Consider the following 16,737-nt stretch of genomic DNA (forward strand, 5'->3'; position numbering starts at 1 on the left):
TGTTTTAAACAATACAAAAACTATCAAATCCACATTAGATTACATGACAACACAGGACCCAGTGCAGTCTGTATATTCTGATTATTAATCAGTCTTGCTGTATCGGCTTCTGGCAGATATTTGACTTGTGCTGTTTTGATAATTTACGATGATCCCTAAATAAATCATTTGTTTGATTAGGCTTGTGGTGCAGTGAGTTCATGTTTATGTTTAGTATACAAAATACAGCATTTCTAGCCTTATTCTATTTTAGACTTTACTTCCCCTTTAAGAAAAGGAATGTTTAGCTTATGCCTGCAATGTGTAGATCTAAATCAATACTTACATTCATCACAGTAGCTATTCCCACAGCAAGGGATAACAACAGCATCGCTCATCATATCTTTACAGATGAGACACAGCAATTCATCGGGAATGGGGTCTTCATCTTCGGAAGAAGAAGCAGGTTCCTCCGGAAGGAAAGGTGGTTTTTCTTTCTTGCCCATAGCATAAGCCACACTATAAGACAATATAAAAAGGTTTTCACTGCTTCTATTGATGTAATTAAAGAAAGGATGAACATGTGAACCAAGGTCATGGCATTATATGAGACAGACAACAGTTTCGGAAAGTTAACATTGTGATGATGCTTTTGCCGCTTTCCCTATATCCCCAACTATTCCATTTATAAGTAAAGTATGTGAAGGGCAACGAAGAGTTCCAAAAGGAGGATGGAAAAAGATTACAAAGAAAGGCGCTCCTTTGGGATTCCAATGGGATTTTAAAGGGGACCTGTCCACCTAAGAAATTATTCCAAATGCTTTTCTATCATGATAATGGAGCAAAATAAACTTAATTTTACCCTAATTCCACAGCAGATTTTTGTGTGGATGTCAGGTCCCATTTAAGTACTAATTCATGGAGCACCTGGAGTGCATTACTTACGCATCTATGGTTGGTATAGCGTATTTTCCAGTGTTTGTAAGCATGGCTCCCTTCATATTAGGGTCTTCCACCTCAACCATAAAGCTACGAGGAATTCCAGTGCTCTTTTTGATTCGAGGAACAGATTCAAAATTTTTGTCCTGCAACAATACAATAGAATTAAAAGGTTGTTTTTTTTCAACCTAATTTACTGTTACTATGTAACTACTGAGAAGGTTACAAATAGAAAAGAAAGGTAAATAATGAAACACTATTTGCTACCCTATTCCATGAAAAAGTATGGGGATGATGGGTACTGTAGTTTGGCAATAACTGTTGAGTCATACATTGCTGATGGAGATTTTTTTTTTTTTTTAAAGGATTTCTCTGGCCACATACGCTAACAACAAAACCATACAAAATAAAGTGTATGGTGGCCCAAGGGAAATGACTGTTTAAAGAGGTGGTTCACCTTTAAAGGAGAAACAAACCCTTAACCGGAAAAAACCCTACCTCCCACCCCACGTAGACCCCCCCCCTCCAGGGAAATCCCCCCAAAACTTTTTACTTAACGCTCAGTGCAGAGTCATAGCTTCGGAGTTCATCACAGTCATCTTCCATGGGAGGAGGGTCTACGTGGGGTGGGGGGTAGGGTTTTTTTTGGTAAAGGGTTTGTTTCTCCTTTAACTTTTAGTATGTTATGAATTGCCTAATTCTAAGCAACTTTTAATTTGGCCTTCATTCTTCTTTTTTATTATTTGGCCCATTAGGTACAATTTGTGATTGATCAGTCCATGGGCTGGGAAGAATATGAGAGGCTACACATGATATAGGAAAAAGAAAAGACGAAGTTTCCGCACATCGGAGTGCTTTGAAAATCCAAAATCTTTATTGATCCATAATGAGGAGCACACAGCATGTCAATAAAGATTTTAGATTTTTAAAGCACTCCAGTGTGCGGAAACTTCGTCTTTTCTTATTATTATTCAGTGCGCCGTGGGACGCCAAGAGAATTCAGCACCTGGAGACACATCCATGGGCTCCGCATTGCAAAGAAGGGTAGCGGTGAGTCGGATTTTTCATTTCAATTCTGCTACACATAATATGGCTGCCTTTCGATCACCCTAATCACTTGCATAGATGCCGAGTAATAGGAACAGAAGGAAGTGAAGAGGAACTGAGGCTCCTCTTCGCTTCAACTCGCATGCACAATGTTTCTGGCAGACGAAATTTTCAAACCTGCCCAAATACCAAACCAACGAATATCCACACCAGTCAAGATTGGCTGACAAACACACATGTACGGGTATGGGATCCGTTATGCGGAAACCAATTATCCAGAAAGCTCCGAATTACGGAAAGGCCATCTCCCATAGACTCAGTTTTAACCAAAATAATCCACATTTTTAAAAATCATTTCCTTTTTCCCTGTAATAATAAAACAGTAGCTTGTACTTGATCCCAACTAAGACATAATTAATCCTTATTGGAGGCAAAACCAGCCTTTTGGGTTTATTTAATGTTTATAATTTGGATCATTATACCTTAGAAAATCACCCAGGTCCCAAGCATTCTGATTAATAGGTCAAATACCTGTACCAATAATTCTCTAAAATATTATTGGTATATGTGTGGCAAGCAACCTATGTTGGAATGCGAATATGGCTAGGAACCACTTGGTGGGTACTATTAAAAACAAAAGTGTAGTCTTGCACTGCTAATGAAATACTCCTACGAATGATAGGAATAGCTCAATATCACAAATTAGAAGTGCAGTGTAAAAAGCCTTTTCAATATCCAACTAGTGCAACCATGTGTAGAGTGAAGACTTACCCCATTTGTAGGACAGTTCTTAATGTAATGTCCAGGCTTCAAACATCGAAAACACGTGTAGGACGGAGGGGGTGGTCCTAGAGGCTTCTTCATATAGCTAAGAAAAAATAAAAAATGTAATTTATTGTAGCAGGGTTACCTCTGAGGAGTTGTTAAGTCTTAGGTTGACGCTTCCATGAGAACTTACTTGATGGGATCATATTCATGACCAGACTGGGACATCATTGCTTTGATTTTATCCTCTTCAGAAGCATTGGCTTCAACCAGATTGGCTGTCTGTTTAACAGGTAATTGTTTTGAAAAGAGATGTTAGTAGACAGAAAGACTGGCTTGAGAAGCCTGCAAACACAAGCACTCACACATTCAGTCCTGTAAAGAGCATCATCGTCAACTTTCAGAATGGAGGATGATGCAGAAGAGAAAATGGTGACTTCTACGGCCATTAAAACATATATTAACGGATGAGCCACTGTTAAACCTCTCAGTGCCAGGGATATTACACCTGCAATTGTTTAGGCCATGTTTATACACAATTCTAATAAAAGAGCTACTCTTATAGGTCATGATTGAAAAGAAGCGTGTGCAAAATGAGGACTTGCTGTTCTCGGGGTACAAGAAGTAGAAAAGAGGGGTGGACACTTAGGTTGGCTTTCATCAAATGGGGTAAAGAAGTTGGGTTGCTGAGGGCCGTTATAAAAAAGCATAACCCAACCTCCCACCAGCCCTGGCATTGCATCAAACTTCATCTTCACAAGGTATAAGCAGTGCAAAATTGTCTCAACATGTTCCTTTCCAGATAAAATGTCTATTGAATACCTTTCAGTTACGGTTGCACTGAATCCATTATTTTAGGATTTGGCTGAATCCCGAACCTTAATTTGTAAATTAGGGAAAGGAGGGGAGGGGAAGAGAACCACCGAGAATTTTTTTTTGACTTTCTTGTTTGTGTGATGAAAAGTCCTGTGATTTTTCTGGATTCAGATTTGGTTACGCCAGGCAGTTGGATTCGGCCGAATCAGAATACTGCTGAAGAAGGCTGAATCTTGGCCAAACCAAATCCTGGATTTGGTGCATCTCTACTTTCAGCAACTAACAATGCATGCATACATCCAGCAATATTTTAGGCAATTCCGCATTTTTCTTTGAACAGCAAAAGCTGCATATGGAAGGTAGGTCTAAATGTTGGACATGGTCCCGTGGGAATTGGAACATACCAGTGTGCGAGAGGTCAGTACAGGGTAAATCAGTTACGAGAGGTCTGTTTATTAGAATATTCACCCTCAAGTCAAAGTCATATTACTAAGCACATGGAACAGTCATGTCGTATGTGGAGATTTCATTGTGGTTTTCCTTCTACAATGGATGGGGCACATAACGAAAAAGCCATCAGTTTGGGGGTGAAGGCTTTATTCTCAGATAACCCAAGATCTATACTGTACTCGTGGCCAAGAGTTGATATAGTAGATAATATAGTAGATATAGTAACCCTGCTATGAGCAAAGTGCGAGCCGGTATCTAAATGCTGGATAACAAATGGGCCTGAAACTTTTGTTCTTCATGTAATAGTAACCGATAAAGGTTCTTTGGTATAAGATACAAATAGATAACTGGTTCCAGTTAAAAGGGAACCATCTTTGTTATTAACATATATCCAACCAGTAGATGTTAACCGAATATATTAATAAAGAATTTATAATACATTTTGATAGATGTCTTACTGGCGTGCATTCTCAACCTAACCTTGTTTTCTACAGCTCACAATCAACAGTGCTGCCGACTCGTGCTGGAAATCAGCCAGTCAGAGCTTGTGAAATCTGACAGTGACTCACAACATTGAAGTGTTGGCTGCAGCTGGAATAAAATATGGTTAGGTCGAGGAGCTTGCAATCATAAAATAGCTAGAATAACAAATACATCTGTTTTGCAAATCATTAATAATGACTAGGAAAGTAACTGCATAATCAATGGGGTGTGTTAATTTCTTAGGTACCATGTGCTGGCATCTTTATGCATTTCCCAATTAATCCTTGTGCTGTTCTGGCCCACAATTTCCCATTTTGATTAAAATGGACAATTCTCCATCGCACGAATGTGCCAGCCTAAGGTAATAGTGGGAATCAATGGAAAATTCGGTAGACTGTGTTATCCCTTAGATGTATTCCAAGTAGGGTTGGCACCTTTTCCTAAAATTTTAACCGGCTGCTGGGGGGGCGGGAACAAAAAGAGACGAGCCGCGATGTAAAAGGGGACGGGGCCACGTCACTGAGATCACCAGAAGGAGGACAATTCAGGGGATTGGGGGCAGGCCAAGGGGTCTTGTTAAGGGTAATACAAATTTACCGGCAGCTACATTGCTGGTAAATTTGTAATACCAGTTTAACTAGGCCGATAAAATACCGGCTGGTGGCCAACCCTAATTCCAAGTCATTCCAACACCATACTAGATCATAAAGTATAAGGAAGTTCCTTGCCCTTTAACCATTACTATTATAGTAATAATAATAACTGCCATCTGAGGCAGATTCGATTAAAGTGGCCATTGATGTCATTACAAACCGGATCATTTTGGGCAAAATTAAGACACAAACCCATTAAAGCACACACTCTGGTAACATACTTTCAAACACACAATTGGTCGTGTTAAACTATAATTTTAGCAAAAACAAAACAATAGTAAAAATCACCAGATCTGTGAAGGAATCGGATTAAAACAAGTACAAACATGGTCTAAAAAGTGGCCTTTGTGGGAGCTTGTGGCTCCGCAGTCATTCAAAGAACAGGCTCACAGTTTGAAGCTTTTATTACAAACGTCATTATTACAGGGCACTTCTTACAGACAACAATTCACTAGTAAAACCATTTACAGATCATACAGGTACGTCCAACCCACATGCATGTAAGTGAAAATCTCCAGAAAGAGCTCTAATAAATCCACTCAATTTCAGGCATGACAGTTAATTGTCACAATGAAATCAGTTACAAGTTGTTGTTCCGTTCAGAAGAGGGGGAAGCAAACGTTTAATTGCGGAGCTTCGTACTGGGAATTATTAGCGAGGCTTCAGGCCTGATCCGCGTCATTCCATCAAAACAAAATCCAGTTGCGAGGAACATTATATATTTCGGAGCTGCCGAAGAATTAAATGCCGTAAATCCAAGGTAGGATTTATCATTGTCCTGTATTGAAAATCAGGCCAGTCCGTGTGTTATACAATAATTCTTCATCAGATGGATCAACAAATTCTTCTTATAAAAAGTATTTAAAAAGTAAAAACTCAAGGTGTCGATTTCTTGGCGCCTCCAGTATATTTTCCTTGCTGAGAAAATGGAATACGGTGCATGCTGGGGGGTACAGGACACCCCCAAGTTTTCCTTTGAGTTCCTGAATCTGGTTGCTACTCTTTACAGGACACTACTAAACACCATGTACAATTTAAGGTTATTCAAGACAATTGTACAGAAAAGGTTTATAAAAGTACATTAAAATGCAGGTATTAAACAGTTGCCAATGTGTAGGACAATAATAGATATATATATATACCTTAGTTAGCTGGGCCAGAGAAATAGATGAAGATGCGTCATCAATCTGTTCATGGGAAATTAAATAAAAAAACACGTTCAGGTATCATTGAGTTTGCAGATAATCCCCATAACCCAAACCACTTCAGTTACCTAACGAGGAAGGAAGGTGGTTTCAGATATTGACACTTTTCATACAAATCAATGAACAATAATACAAGAGACAGACATGGATTATCCAGCTACATTTTTACTGTGTGTTTAGTTTTGCTCATGAACAAATCCCATGGAGTCAGAGGAAAGAAGGAACCAAGAACTTAAAACCGGAGCCAGTCTATTTTGCAGTTTTGTAATTGTATCCCGTTAAAGGAGAAGAAAACCCCATGGGTGCAAAACCCCTCCCCCCTCCCCTGTGTTGCCCCCCCTCCCTCTTCCCCCCTGGCCTACCTGTCCCCCTGGGCAAATGCCCCTAACTTGTTACTTACCCCTCTGCTCAGGTCCTGTCCACGGAGTTCACAGTCGCCATCTTCTCCCACGCGCGTCTTCTTCCTGCTTTGACCGGCGTCTTCTGGCGCATGCGCAGTAGGAGCATTTCGCCGGTACGATCTACTGCGCCAAAAGTCACGGAAAACTTAATGACTTTTGGCGCATGCGCAGTAGATCGTACCGGCAAAATGCTCCTACTGCGCATGCGCCAAAATGCCGGTCAAAGCAGGAAGAAGACGCGCGTGGGAGAAGATGGCGACTGTGAACTCCGTGGACAGGACCTGAGCAGAGGGGTGAGTAACAAGTTAGGGGGCATTTGCCCAGGGGGACAGGTAGTCCAGGGGGGAGGGCAACACAGGGGAGGGGTTTTGCACCCAGGGTGTTTCCTTCTCCTTTAACAGAAAGCTAGTTGATGAGATCCTTGCTCTACTCCTACTGTTGTAATCTGGTTATTGGTCCTAGCGCCAAATAACAGATTAAGCCCGATATCACCCACTTTAAAGGAGAAGGAAAGCTACCAATGCAGTTTATTGCCAATAGCTGAGTCACAATAGTGCAAGCTATAAGACTATATTTATTCTGTAGAATGCTTTACCATACCCGAGTAAACAGCTCTAGAATCGCTCTGTTTGTTTAGTATAGCAGCTGCCATATTAGCTTGATGTGACATCACTACCCGCCTGAGTCTTACACTGCTCTTTCATAGTTCTCAGTTCAGATTACAGCAGGGAGGGGAGAAATGGGAGGGGCAGAGGGAGAGAGGAGCAAACTGAGCATGCTCAAGCCCTAGCCCCGGAGGTTTAAGATGAAAACAGGAAGTCTGATACAGAAGCCCATGAGTACACAATAGAAGGAAAGAAATGCTGTGTTTCTTTTAACAGAGGACTCAGAGCAGCATTACTTTGAGGGTTTACCTGTATATTTATATGAACCTTTCTGATAAATCTTACTTAAGTTTTAGCCTTTCCTTCTCCTTTAAGGCCCCCATACACAAGCAGATATAACCTTCTGACAGATTTAGTTGGCAGCTTATTAAGCAGTGTATGGGGCCCTCTGACAGGCTTCCCGATTGATATCTGTGAAAGTCAGCCAGATGTCTATCAGGTGGGTTTAAAAATCCAGTCGGATCCTGGACCGCATTGGTTCATTGATGAGGCCCACAATCTGACTGCCTGTATTCTTCTCTCCAGTTTGCCGTTTTAGCCATCTGGTTGCTAGGGTCCAGATTACCCTAGTAATCATGCATTGGTTTGAATAAGAGACTGGAATATGAATAGGAGAGAGAGAAAAGATGAGTAATAAAAAGTAACAATAACAATAAATTTGTAGCCAGAGTATGTTTTTAGATGGGTCAATGACCCCCATTTGAAAGCTGGAAAAAGTCTGCAAATAATTCTAAAACTATAAAATAGAAAAAACAAAGACCAATTGAAAGTTGCTTAGGATTGGCCATTCTGTAGCATGGGGGTAGTCATTTAAAAGGGAAAAGGCAAATAAGCTCTGTCGAATATAATGGTATTCTACATTGCTTATCTGTTACTTAAAGGGGCAGTTCATATTTAATTTAACTTTTAGTATGTTATAGAATGGCCAATTCTCAGCAACTTAGATTTATTTTATATCGTTTTTTTAATTATTTGGCTTCTTCATCCGACTCTTCAGGCCTCTCCTATTTATATTCCAGTTTCTTATTCAATTCAGTGCGTCGTTGCTAGGGAAATTTGGCCCCTAGCAACCAGATCGCTGAAACAGCTAAATAACTCCGAAACCACAAATAATAAAAAATGAAAACCAATTGCAAATTGTCTCAGAATATCCCTCTCTACATCAACAACCCACTTTAATCTGAGCCATTTAGCCATATTTCAACGGCCTCCATTGCTAGAACAGCAGTTTCTTTGTATACACAAAACAGTAGAGTTTCTGAAGCCAACAGATCAGTTTTACCAGTGCAAGGCAACAGTACATGATATTTTAATCACTCTACAACACAATACTTTGCTTTCAAAGAAGTAAACAATTAAACAAATTATTAGAATGTTGTGGTTGTACAGGTCATACGGGACATGATAATATTCTTCTCTGGGGACCAAATATAACAGTAGACAGAAATCGCACTGTATTAAAAAATAAAAGTATAAAGACTCACCCTAACGGAGGCTGTGTACGGGCCAGTCACAAACAGTTTGCCACTGCTAGCCAAGACATGGCCACCTTTCTACTGTCCCAAGCCATCAGAAAAGCAAGAAGTGAACCATTCAAAGCCGTCTGTATGCATGAACCAACTAACTGGTGTCCTCCATAATAGCAAAACTGCTTTACTTATAACATTTTTACCTCCCCAAATCCATCATGTAAGGCAGATTTGGCTCAATTAGTCAAGTGATTTTAAAGGGGTGGGTAACTTTCAGTATGTATTAGAGTGGTTAATTCTCAGCAACTTTTCAATTAGCTTTTATTTATAATAGCTTTTTTTTTAAATAGTTTTCTGCTTTCAAATGGGGGTCACCCATCAAAAAAAAAATGCTCCTTAAGGGTACAAATGTATTGCTGTTTTGTATTACAGGTATCGGACCGGTTATCCAGAATACTAGAGACCTGGGGTTTGCCGGATAACAGATCTTTCCGTAATTTGGATCTTCATACCTTAATGTGGACCTTTCACCCAGACACAAAAATCTGTATAATAAAAGTCCTTAAATTAAATATGAAATCCAATTTCTATTTTTTATTAAAGCATTCATAGCTGTTGTAAGCTCATTTCAAAATCTCAGCTGTCAATCAAATATTGTCTGCCCCGCCTCTATGCCATGGGCATAGAGGCGGGGCAGACAATAACTTTCACTTTCCATTCAGCACTTCCTAGATGTCACTGCTCTCCACACATTCCCGTTTAATTGTGTAACCAGGACATGGGGATGGACATCAGGTCCCCCATTCTGGTGCACAAACAAGATTGTGAGATGATACAAGGCTTGTCTTAAAGGAACAGTAACACCAAAAAATGTAAGTGTTTTAAAGTAATGAAAAGATTATGTAGTGTTGCCCTGCACTGGTAAAACTGATCTGTTTGCTTCAGAAACACTACTATAGTTCATATAAACAAGCTGCTGTGGAGCAATGGTGGAAATTGAAAAACAGCTATATGGCACAGGTTAACTAATGGATAACAGATAACACCATTAGACAGACAGAGCTTATCTGCTGTGTAACTTAAGCCTTTTCTCCTTTGAATGGCTGCCCCCATTGCTACACAGCAGCTTATTTATATAAACAATAGTAGAGTTTCTGAAGCAAACACATCAGGTTTACCAGTGCAGGGCAACACTGCATTATATTTTCCTGTTCCTTTAATAACAGTGTCCACAAAATGGCTCCTGCCTGCTTGCTATAATTATGAATTCCCAGACTGAAGGAAACAAGATTCAAATAATTTATATAGTGTAATTAAAGTTCATTTTTCTTGACTGTTGTGATAATATAGGATTTTAAATAATTATTTTGGGTGACGGGTCCCCTTTAAGGGCAGAGACAAATGCGGAGATTCGGGGAGAGTAGTTGCCCATCAACAAATCTCCTTTTCTTCAGGGCGACTAATTTCCCCAAACTGTCTCCCGCCAGCTGGAATGTAAATTGCCGGCAGGATGACAATCGATGCTCTTCGTTTTCTGAGGTTGCCTCACAAGGAAACTTCAGAAAATTAAGCATCCTGAGTACAATACAGCAGGCGATTTAGATTCTAGCCGGCAGGAGGCAATTCAGGGAGATTAGTTGCCCCGAAGAAGAGGCAAATTATCGCCGGACGACTAAATCTCCCCGAATCTGAGTGTGTGTCTCTGTCCTAAGGCGACTTCGGAAAACAAATTGCTCCGAGTGCCATCCTACCGGCAATTACATTCTAGCCGGCGGGAGGCAGTTCGGGGAGATTAATCGCCCCGAAGAAGAGGAGGATTTGTCGATGGGCGACTAATCTCCCCGAATCTGAGCATTTGTCTCTGACCTTAAGGTATGAAGATCCAAATTACAGAAAGATCTGTTGAATCTGAGCGTGTCTCTGCCCTAAGTCTACTAGAAAATCATTTAAACATTAAAGGGGTTGTTCACCTTCAAACAACTAGTTGTTTTCAGATAGTTCACCAGAAATATCGACTTTTTCAATGACTTTCCACTTTCTATACGTGACTGTTTTTCTTATATTGAAGTGTAAATGGATACATTTAGTTGATACATTTCTTATCTTTGTCCCTGCTGATCAGAATCCCTGAGTTTCATTACAGGCAGCTGTTAGAATTGATACAATATTTGCTAATACTCCAGAGATGCTGCTGAGAAATGTATCAACTAAATGTAAATGCAAAATTGTAACCGTTCAGAATCTGCACCTGAGCTGCCAGATTGAAACACCAGAGACAGGGACATTAAACTTAGATTTTGGAAAAGCGGTAAAAAATAAAAAATGGAAATGAATTGAAAAAAAGTCTGGTCTACCTAAAAATTAAACCGGAAATATCACTTTAATCTATATGAACAGGCGTTATTAAGGTAAACTCACCATGGGACATGAAGTGGGGTGCAACCCTAATAACCCATCAGTTTATAGAAGGTAAATAATACTTCTCTTATAGAACAACAGGCACAAACCAGACCATCACAATTATAACCAATGTCGTTTAAAGGAAAATAATCCCAAGTGGTGTCAGCCTGTTGTTCTATAAAATTTGCCCAAAATGTTGACAGTGATTTCCCGACTCCTTCTGCCACTTGATACTTCTGTATGATCTTATATAGCCAGATAAATTGGAGGATTTGAAGAGTTTGGCGAAATTCCAGCGAAACCAAACCTTTAACGTAATAACCAATGCTATCGGCACCTGAATGTCAATTTGTTTACAAATAATAGAATTGGTTATCCCTTTCAGATCTGATAACACGCATATTAAAATGATTCTGTCTTTATGATTTTTATTTCTAAATTACACTGTTTACACTGCAAATAATTCACTCTACAATATAAAATTTAATTCCTGAACCAACAAGTGTATTTTTTTTAGTTGTAATATTGGTGTGTAGGTGCATCTCAGGTCATTTTGCCTTTCAGAAAGAGCCAGCACTTTAGGATGGAACTGCTTTCTGGCAGGCTGTTGTTTCTCCTACTCAATGTAACTGAATGTGTCTCAGTGGGACATGGATTTTACTATTGAGTGCTGTTCTTAGATCTACCAGACAGCTGTTATCTTGTGTTACGGAGCTGCTATCTGGTTACCTTCCCATTGTTCTGTTGTTTGGCTGCTGGAGGAGAGGGAGGGGGGGATATCACTCCAACTTGCAGTACAGCAGTAAAGAGTGACTGAAGTTTATCAGAGCACAAGTCACATGAACAAGGACACCCAGGAAACTGACAACTAGCCCTATGCCAAATTTCAAAATTAAGTATAAAAAAAATGTGTTTACTCTTTTGAGAAACGGATTTCAGTGCAGAATTCTGAACTATCTTGGAAAAAATAAATGCACATCCCTGCATTTACACACACACACACGGTGAGATGTTTGGTTGCTAGCCAGAAATCATCCTTTTAGAACCCAAATCAATGGACTTTGTATAGGCAGCATCAACACAATGAGCAATCGTTGCAACTATGCCTTGCGAATGGACACATGTAATAGATATTAGAGGGAACACAAACGGCTAAAATAAATGTTCATTTTTATTTGTGCGACTCATCTGTTCATACACATGCCAATGAACACAAAATAAACGGCAATTACTGCAAAATGGAAACTGAATTGTAATGTTCAAACTCTTGCACAATATATCGCAAAACAGTTACTACTCAGGCACCAAAAGAATTCGAATTAGCATTTGTTTTATAATCATTTTTCAAAGGGGGGGGGTGAGGAAATGCCAAAATGGACACCAGTTAGTGTAATGCCGTACACATTTGTTGAAGGAATAAATAAATGATGAGTAGAAATATTGAGATGAAGTCCAGGATAACAGCAACAGGCAAAGCATAAGGTTATGTAAAATGCTGGGCACGAATGACGGGTCACATTTGTGCTGGAAACTTATAAAGGAAAGCTCACGGGGTAAAATGAAATGACATCTTGGACCGGCAAAGGTACTTTAGAGGATCAAAAGCTTTGAAATTGTTATTGAGGCGGAACTAAAGACTGGATACATGTTCAGCACAAGCACCTGCCACCTTTTCTCCAAAGGGAGACAAGCATGGGACCTGTTATCCAGAATGCTCTGGAACTGGGGCTTCCCGGATCTTTCCGTAATTTGGATCTCCATACCTCAAGTCTACTAGAAAGTCATGTAAACATTCAATAAAACCGATGGTTTTTGCTTCCAATATTGGAATAATAGTTTGAATCAAGCACAGGATACTGTTTTATTATTGAAGAAAAATTTGGATTATTTGGATAAAAAGGAGTCTATGGTAGATCGCCTTTACGTAATTCAGAGGTCTCTGGGTTTCCTGATAATGGATCCCATACCTGTATACTGAAATAAATATAGGGAGATTGTCTTGCTAAAGGGATTGGAATTAACAGTCATTTTATTGTGCCATAGGACAGCGTCACGTAACGTTTCCCCCACGTAACGTTAAGAGAACAGATTATAATAATACAAATAAAGCAGTGGAGCCTTGAGTGGAGAGGGAGGGCAATATAACTTATAGAGTGCCAGAAGGCTTACCCTGTCTTAGAAGATCAGTGTTATACTTTTCATTTATCCAAAAAAAACCTCAAACCTTACTATCAAAAGACACAGCAGGCTTTTTCTCTGCTGGTGGAAAAGAACCGATTGAGAAAATTCCCTCTCTTACACATGCTATAGGCAGAGCAACTAGACATGAAAGGTGCACAACTAGTGGATTTTAACTCAAAATGCTCGAGGGGTGACTTGTGTTGGCATTTACAGGTCGACGCCTTTCCTGTTAATGTGCTTAAATGATTTTTAGCAGACTTAAAGGAAAACTATACCCCCTGAACAATGCAGGTCTCTATAAAAAGATATTGATTAAAACAGCTTAAATGTAAAAACCTGCTTCAAGTATGATGAAATCAAAATAATATACCATTGGGTAAACAAATAGAAAATCGCCATTTTAAAAAATAAGGGCCGCCCCTTGGGATCCTAGGATTCACGGTGCACACAAACATGCTTGGTCACAGGAGCCAATTAACAGACAGTTCTGTCTTTTGCTTTCTTCTACGGGAAACCTCCATTCCGGAGCAGTCTGGATTACAGGCCCACATATAATGCTAATGGGAGACATGAGGATCGGTTTAATTTTTTTCTACTAATTTAGGTCTATTTTTATGCTCCAGCTTAGTTCTGGCTCCTTGCTGTGTACCTCTTCTCTCCTTGAGCTTACGGATTTTTAATCAGGTCTTTAGTTACATGGGAACTGTAAACGTTTGCAGTAGAAAAAAATCCATGGAGAACAAATCCAGTCATGGAAAAAGGACGCCAAAGAATATGGTGGATTTAAAAAACGAATGTTGCTGGTTACAAAAGGGAAAAAAGGTACGTGGGTACTTGGGAACTACTCATGGGTTTCCATTCTCAGGCAATAACATTATCGATGTCAGCATAGGGAATTTGTTGTTGATCCCAAGAAAAAGTAAATTAACTGGCTGATAAGACAGCAGCCTAAGGACAAAACGCAGTTATTTGGATACAAGTCATTTGTGGTTTTCTTTGGCTGCCCTGTACTATATTCCATGGGATTTAAATAGGCATTATTAAGAAAACAATTACGATTGACTCTCTCATGGAACAACTTTCTAAACATAATTCATTACAAATCAGTTTTTTTAAAAAAGATGTTTAGCTCATACGTCACCCGGACACAAGGAGCACACACCAACGGTATAGAGCAGTGGTCCCCAACCAGTGGCTCGCAAGCAACATGTTGTTCTCCGACCCCTTGGATGTTGCTCCCAGTAGTCTCAAAGCAGATGCTTATTTTTGAATGCCAGGCTTGGAGGCAAGTTTTGGTTGTATAAAAACCAGATGTACTGCCAAACAGAGCCTCCTGTAGGCTGCCAGTCCATATAGGGGCTACCAAATGGCCAATCACAGCCCTTATTTAAAGCCTACTAGGAACGTTTTCATGCTTGTGTTGCTCCCCAACTCTTTTTACACTTGAATGTGGCTCACAGGTAAAAAGGTTTGACACCCCTGGTTTAGGGAACAGTCCATCAAAAGAAACTGACTCAGACACAATATACATCTAAAAGGTGAAATAAAGTTTGCCAGACCCTGGCAGGGGGAAGTTTCACTGCTCTCTATTGTTTAAGATTATCAGGAGGCACGGTATCCCTTACCCAGAATCCGGTTATTTAGAAAGTTCAGAATTACGAGAAGGAGTCCATTTTAAACTAGTACTAATTTTGAAAAAAGTTTAACTTTTTCTCTGTAATAATAAAACAAAGTAACTTGAATTTGAATATTCACCATTGAACAATTTCAATACGTTATGTCTTCCTGACATTCAAGTTTTTTTTCGATGGGAAAACGATTCAAATTTGATTCAAATTTGGGGTTGGGACTATTTAATTAAAGGAAAACTATACCCCCAACATGAATACTTAAGCAACAGATAGTTTATATCAAATTGAATGACATATTAAAGAATCTTACCAAACAGGAATATTTACATAAATATTGCCCTTTTACATCTCTTGCCTTGAGCCACCATTTCGTGATGGTCTGTGTGCTGCCTCAGAGATCACCTGACCAGAAATACTACAACTCTAACTGTAACAGGAAGAAGTGAGGAAGCAAACTCTGTCTGTTAATTGGCTCATGTGACATTACATGTGGTTTGTATGTGAGTACAGTGAATCTTACGATCTCAGGGGGCGGCCCTTATTTTTTTAAAATGGCAATTTTCTATTTATGATTACCCAATGGCACATACTACTAAAAAAGTATATTATTATGATAATGGTTCATTTACATGAAGCAGGGTTTTACACATGAGCTGTTTTACTCAGTATCTTTTAATAGAGACCTACATTGTTTGGGGGGTATAGTTTTCCTTTAACCTCCCATTTGAGTTGCGAGTATATTTTATTATGCGAGTATACAGTTAGGCCCATAAATATTTGGACAGAAGTTTTTCTTCTAATTTTGGTTCTGTACATGACCACAATGAATTTTAAACGAAACAACTCAGATGCAGTTGAACTGCAGACTTTCAGCTTTAATTCAGTGGGTTGAACAAAAAGATTGCATAAAAATGTGAGGAACTAAAGTTTTTTTTAACACAATCACTTCATTTCAGGGGCTTAAAAGTAATTGGACAAATTAAAAAAACTGAAAATAAAATGTTAATTTCTAATACTTGGTTGAAAACCCTTTGCTGGCAATGACAGCCTGAAGTCTTGAACTTATGGACATCACCAGATTCTGGGTTTCCTCCTTTTTAATACTCTGCCAGGCCTTTACTGCAGCGGCTTTCAGTTGCTGTTTTTTTGTGGGACTTCAACAAGTGAAATGCAGCTCAATTGGGTTCAGATCAGGTAACCGACTTGGCCATTCAAGAATATTCCACTTATTTGCGTTTATAAACTCCTGGGTTGCGTTGGCTGTATGTTTTGGGTCATTATGAAACGCCTCCCAATCAATTTGACTGCATTTAGCTGGATTTGAGCAGACAGTGTCTCTGAACACCTCAGAATTCATTCGGCTGCTTCTGTCCTGTGTCACATTATGGATAAACACTAGTGTCCCAGTGCCACTGGCAGCCATGCACGTCCAAGCCATCACACTGCCTCCCAAATGTTTTATACATGATGTGCTATACTTTGGATCATGAGCTGTTCTACGCCTTCTCCATACTTTTTTCTTGCCATCATTCTGGTAGAGGTTGATCTTGGTTTCACCTGTTCAAAGAATGATTTTCCAGAACTGTGCTGGCTTTTTTAGAGTTTTTTTTTTTTAGCAAAGTCCAATCTAGCCTTTCTATTCTTGATGCTTAT

The 16,737-nt window shown here is 39.4% G+C and overlaps 1 protein-coding gene across 3 annotated transcripts in view; it reads right to left on the reverse strand.

The window, feature by feature from the left end:
* Positions 1 to 16,737, reverse strand: part of LOC108701644 (E3 ubiquitin-protein ligase RBBP6) — a 41,413-nt gene that overhangs the window by 12,496 nt on the left and 12,180 nt on the right. For 2 of the 3 annotated variants that reach the window (XM_018236557.2, XM_018236556.2), the window contains exons 4-8: positions 6,275 to 6,319; positions 2,924 to 3,012; positions 2,737 to 2,833; positions 925 to 1,064; positions 326 to 498 (exon numbers count right to left, since the gene is read on the reverse strand). In XM_018236557.2, coding sequence (XP_018092046.1) covers positions 326 to 498; positions 925 to 1,064; positions 2,737 to 2,833; positions 2,924 to 3,012; positions 6,275 to 6,319 — 544 coding nt within the window. The remainder of the gene's footprint in view (positions 1 to 325; positions 499 to 924; positions 1,065 to 2,736; positions 2,834 to 2,923; positions 3,013 to 6,274; positions 6,320 to 16,737) is intronic. The other variant, XM_041576176.1, reaches the window with a different exon arrangement.

Source organism: Xenopus laevis, chromosome 9_10L (genome assembly GCF_017654675.1).
Source record: "Xenopus laevis strain J_2021 chromosome 9_10L, Xenopus_laevis_v10.1, whole genome shotgun sequence".
Classification (NCBI taxonomy): Eukaryota; Metazoa; Chordata; class Amphibia; order Anura; family Pipidae; genus Xenopus; species Xenopus laevis.